General features: G+C 39.4%; 1 protein-coding gene across 2 annotated transcripts; it reads right to left on the bottom strand.

The window, feature by feature from the left end:
• Positions 1 to 482: 482 nt before the first annotated feature.
• On the bottom strand, positions 483 to 3,852 carry cga (glycoprotein hormones, alpha polypeptide). 2 transcript variants are annotated; one of them, XM_034159577.1, is made up of 4 exons: positions 3,694 to 3,852; positions 3,500 to 3,611; positions 3,174 to 3,358; positions 483 to 778 (listed from the first exon to the last, which is right to left on the bottom strand). In XM_034159577.1, exons 1-4 carry the CDS (start codon positions 3,718 to 3,720, stop codon positions 704 to 706), a joined length of 399 nt encoding a protein of 132 aa, XP_034015468.1. In that variant the 5' UTR covers positions 3,721 to 3,852; the 3' UTR covers positions 483 to 703. The 2 variants fall into 2 exon arrangements, with proteins under 2 accessions (XP_034015468.1, XP_034015469.1); XM_034159578.1 differs by having other exon boundaries at positions 3,174 to 3,355; positions 3,694 to 3,851.
• Positions 3,853 to 4,955: the final 1,103 nt, after the last annotated feature.

The following is a 4,955-nucleotide window of genomic DNA, read 5'->3' as shown; positions in this document are numbered from 1 at the left end:
GCAGTTCCTTCTATTGGATGGCACCATACCTAACAAACAGCTTGGTAGCCACCAATCATAGGCTTTGGAAATGAAACAGACAAAAAACCCTTTTTGAATGTGTGTAATTTTAAAATTATGCATATGCTGAGCAAGACAGAGAGGAAGAAGCCTGCTGCAGGTATAGAAGGTATAGAATATGTGAAGGCTTGTGTAGACATATGACCAGGTTGTGTGAGTTTTAGATAGTTAATTTTAGAATGTAATAGCTGTGAAACAATCAAAAGCCAAATCTATCTATCTATCTATCTATCTATCTATCTATCTATCTATCTATCTATCTATCTATCTATCTATCTATCTATCTATCTATCTATCTATCTATCTATCTATCTATCTATCTATCTATCTATCTATCTATCTATCTATCTATCTATCTATCTATCTATCTATCTATCTATCTATCAATGCAAGTGGAATACAATTTCTGGAGACAAGGAAAATCTGGGTACATATTTTAATTGCTTCTCATTCTACAATAAAACATAAAATACTTCTATTGTCACAAAAAAGTACATAGACATGGCAGGCACAGAATCATTACAAAAATATTTTTGATGAACATAAAATTGCAAAACAGGTACGGGGGTTGGGGGGCTCATGTACATTAAAGAGGGTTTGTTGCCAAGCTGAATGCTGCAGAATGGTCTCCAGGTCCCACTGGTCATATTTTATGAAAGTAGCAGGTGCTGCAGTGACAGTCGGTGTGGTTTCTCACTCTTATGGTCATAACCTCTGTCTGTAAAAACCAGTCCATAGAATCAGGAGTAATCATTTCCACATTCTGCAATGCATATGTCTGAGAAATGCATCCATTAAAAAGTAAAATTACTAAATATTAATACACTTTTTCGACAATTTAAGGACCAAGATGTACATATTTATAATACTACACTGTTGTTATGAATCATATGAAATTACATTTCCTGGAAAATAACTTTTTTGCAATATCTGTATTAAAATAACAGCAGCAAAAATAATTTTACAAGTACTAGTACACTGCTGAAAAGTTAAAAACACCCAGTAAAATTCAAAGTGCATTTCTAGTAAAAAGAATGTTGTTATTATTTTTAACCTGCTATGCATTTTTTGCTTCCATGGCTGTTAGTTGAATTTTTTTTTCCATTCCTATGACTGCAGTCTGCCATCCCTGCAGGACCTGCATATCTCCAGGGCCCTGAGGCGAGCAAGGAAGATTGTGGCTGATCCCTCCCACCCAGGTCACAATCTTTTTATCACCCTCCCCTCTGGCAAGAGGCTGAGGTCCATCAAGACCAAAACCCCAACACAAAAAACAGCTTCTTTCCATCTGCAACTAGACTAATAAATAATGCCAGAGACCCCCGCTTACCCTGCCCACTACTACCATAAAGTACAGCTTGGTCATCCCTGCACTTAAAGGTACTGTACAACTGCACTTCAATCACCTGTTTTTGCACAGTCACATTTCCTTACATTATATTTATTTAACAGCAAATATAGTTTTGCCTAGTTGACTCTCATACTTCTTACAGAAGTGTTTTTCTTTTCTTTTCTTATTGTTTATGCACCAATAACACCAGACCAAATTCCTTGCATGTGTGAACTTACTTGCAATAAATTAAATTCTGATTCTGATTCATTGTCTTCCTGTAAGGGTCCCTGTTGTTGGGCAGGAGGTCATCCGTCCATTTTCCATACCCACTTACTCCAATTAAGGGTCATGGGGGCTGGAGCCTATACCAGTATTCATAGGGCATGAGGCTGGTTACACCTTGGACAGAATGCCAGTCTATCGCAGGGCCACATACAAACAGACAAACACATTCACACCCGCACGCACACCTATGGACAATTTAAAGTCTCCAGTTCACCTAACCTGCATGTCTTTTGGATGTGGGAGCAAGCCGGAGTACCCACAGGGAACCCACGCAAACACGGGAAGAACATGCAAACTCCACACAGAAAGGCCCAGGTGGGAAGCGATCTCATGACCTTCTTGCTGTGAGGCAACAGTGTTAACCACTAACCCACTGTGCCACCACTTTTATGGCATATGATATATAATTCTAAAGCAAGACATTTCTGGCATAAATTTTGATTGTAGCAAGGAAGTGCCTACAAGTTTCTACTTCATCTAATTAAGCTTTTTTCCTTAAATGAGCAGAAATGCCTCTTTGACCTTCATGCAATCGCCCCTTTCTGTATCTCAGCAACAGGCCAGAAAAATGTAATAGAATATAAAGAATCACAGTTGACTAACATGCTTTCAATTTATGATAAGCCGGTGCATAAGGGAAACACATTTGGGTTGTGGGAACCTCTTGACACAATCAAGACACTCTATGGGTGGCTTGTGACATGGTGGGAGGTGCAGTGCAGGGAATATGTGCCAAATTACAACACTAAGCTCTTACGCCTGGCCACATTAAGCACTAAGTTCTCCTGAGAAACTCCTCAACATGTAAATGGCTCGGAGAGGAGTTTCATATGCTGCTTAGCATGGCTCGGCCAAGTTGGGAAAGGTTGATTAAACTTGTAACTTCAGAATTTCAGGACCTGGGGGTTGACTCACACTCGGCTAGATTCACACTTATGTACCTCAGTCTTTGGGCAATCTGGTGCAGGCATGCTACAAAGTTCCCATGCAGAGCATAGAAGAAATTAATCCAAGATATCAATAGCTGATGATGAGTTTGCCTGGAGTGTACACAGAGTCTGCCCAGAGTTATGCAAAGCTGTGTTCTGCCTGGCCTGGGCTATCCTGTCTAAGGTGTGGGCAGTCCCACCACATTCTGGAAAAAAATTCCACTTCGCAATTTTTGCAAAGTGGTGCGCCAGTTTTGGAAGACCCTATGCAGAATATTGTTACTCAGCCCATAAGCTGGGCCAGACATAAGACCAGCTGAACAAGTATAAAAGTGTACAGAAAACAAAATAAGAGCTTTAGCTACAACAGAAATATAAGATAAATTGAAACTAGTTTACAACCCAGTGTGTAGAAACCTTGTTCAAGACGTATTTTGTTTTACTGGACTTTATCTCCAAAAATAGCACTCTTCTTGATAACTTTTCTATTTGCAGACTCTTGTCAACCTTGGAGTGTTGATGCAAAAATGTTACTACTCGTACTCTGAATTTGCTCTTGGCTGTACCTCATAGCTGTGCTTTGCGACACAGCACGTTGCCTCAGAGGTGATATTCTTTGGGATTGTCATCGTCATCCTGGATTTGAGAGGCGTAGGGTATGCTCTCGAGAAACAGCAGCCCTTGCACTGGTAAACTGGGCGGTCGTTGGAGAAAAAACTGTTCTTCGTCAGGGTGCATTCCTCACAGCCTGGTGAACAATAATGACAGCAGTTTGAAAACAGATAGTTTTTTTTTTAATCATATGTGCAATTCTTACCAAATATGACCATGCTGACAACACATGCAAGCAGATGATGCTCATTTCATAATTAAACATGAGATTCAAACCCACCATTTGACAAGTCCATGTTGGGATATGAATCAGCTATGTAGAGAAGAAACGACATCAGGAGGAGAGACAGTCTAGCTGACCTGAATGAACCCACTGTGGCTTCAGCAGCAACCTGATCATATGGGAACAAAGAAAAAAAATCCATGAAAAATCATTTTGCTGTCAAGAAACCATAGACACAGATGAGTTATTACCATGTTGGGAGAAAGTTTCCCCTTCATTACTGGCTCTCTTCAGGATGGTGTTCTATTGAAGGCACTGTTGCTTCAATCTTTGTCCTTTTATACAGTTGTCCCTCAGGCTACGCTGATTTAACAGATTAGCTGAAACCGACCAACCTTATCAATAATCTCACTGACCTGTTGCTCACTTTTCCCCATAATCCTTTTAAAGTAAACAACACAGTGTGGAAAGTCCAAACATACTTTCATCATCCCATTATCCTGACTATGAATGCTGCGTTTAATCCCTAGGATTTGTTACTTGGTAACTGAAGGATGTTATTTCCGTCAAACAGTAAAGGAAAGGTCATTGATTCCATTTTTCTGTGTTCATTTTGGTTTATTGCAGCCTGTCGCTTTGCACAGATGCAATGCGAGGTCATAATGGTTTAAGTGTTTTACAGCTCTGTGACTTTTGAAGACAGTTTAAAAAAATCTAAATGATGTGAGCAATTCAAAAAGTGTGTTTTCTTGTTTTTTTTTATGGGCATTTATTTTTTGGTTTGTTTGTTTGTTTGTTTGACTTTTAGCAGGATAACTCAAAAAGTAATGAAGGGATTTCAATGAAATTTGGTTTGCTGGCAGATATACTTTGGGAAATAAGTGATCAAATTTAGGAGGCAATCCGGAATCCACATATTGTAGAACTGAGATCCAGAAGTATGTTTGGGGTGTTGTAATATTCATTCAGTCATCTTCTATACTCACCTGGAGCCTATCCCAGCAATCATAGGGTAAGAGGTGGAGTACACCCTGGACACAAAGCCAATATATCGCAGGGCCACGTGTAGACAGACAAACACATTCACACACACACTCAGACACTCACACATACAGTAGGGTAAAAAGGTATTTAGTCTGTCCCTGATTGTGCAAGTTCTCCTACTTAGAAAGATGAGAGAGGTCTGTAATTTTCATCATAGGTACACTTCAACTATGAGAGACAAAATGAGAAAAAAAAAAATCAGGAAATCACAATGTAGGATTTTTAAAGAATTTATTTGTAAATTATGGTGGAAAATAAGTATTTGGTCAATAACATAAGTTCAACTCAGTACTTTGTAACATAATATTTGTTGGCAATGACAGAGGTCAAACATTTCCTTTAAGTCTTCACCAGGTTTGCACACACTGTAGCTGGTATTTTGGTCCATTCCTCCATGCAGATCTCCTCTAGAGCAGTGATGTTTTGGGGCTGTCGCTGGGCAACATGGACTTTCAACTCCCTCAACAAA

Source organism: Thalassophryne amazonica, chromosome 19 (genome assembly GCF_902500255.1).
Source record: "Thalassophryne amazonica chromosome 19, fThaAma1.1, whole genome shotgun sequence".
NCBI classification, from domain to species: Eukaryota; Metazoa; Chordata; class Actinopteri; order Batrachoidiformes; family Batrachoididae; genus Thalassophryne; species Thalassophryne amazonica.
This window is presented reverse-complemented; position numbering and strand designations above follow the sequence as displayed.

What these genes read in the sequence shown, in the direction of transcription:
- cga (XM_034159577.1), bottom strand. Translation starts at nt 3,720, where the DNA reads ATGAAGGGGAAACTTTCTCCCAACATG. An exon ending in GGAAACTTTCTCCCAACATG is followed by an intron (nt 3,612 to 3,693) that starts GTAATAACTCAT and finishes CCATATGATCAG; the next exon opens with GTTGCTGCTGAAGCCACAGT. An exon ending in CAACATGGACTTGTCAAATG is followed by an intron (nt 3,359 to 3,499) that starts GTGGGTTTGAAT and finishes ATTATTGTTCAC; the next exon opens with CAGGCTGTGAGGAATGCACC.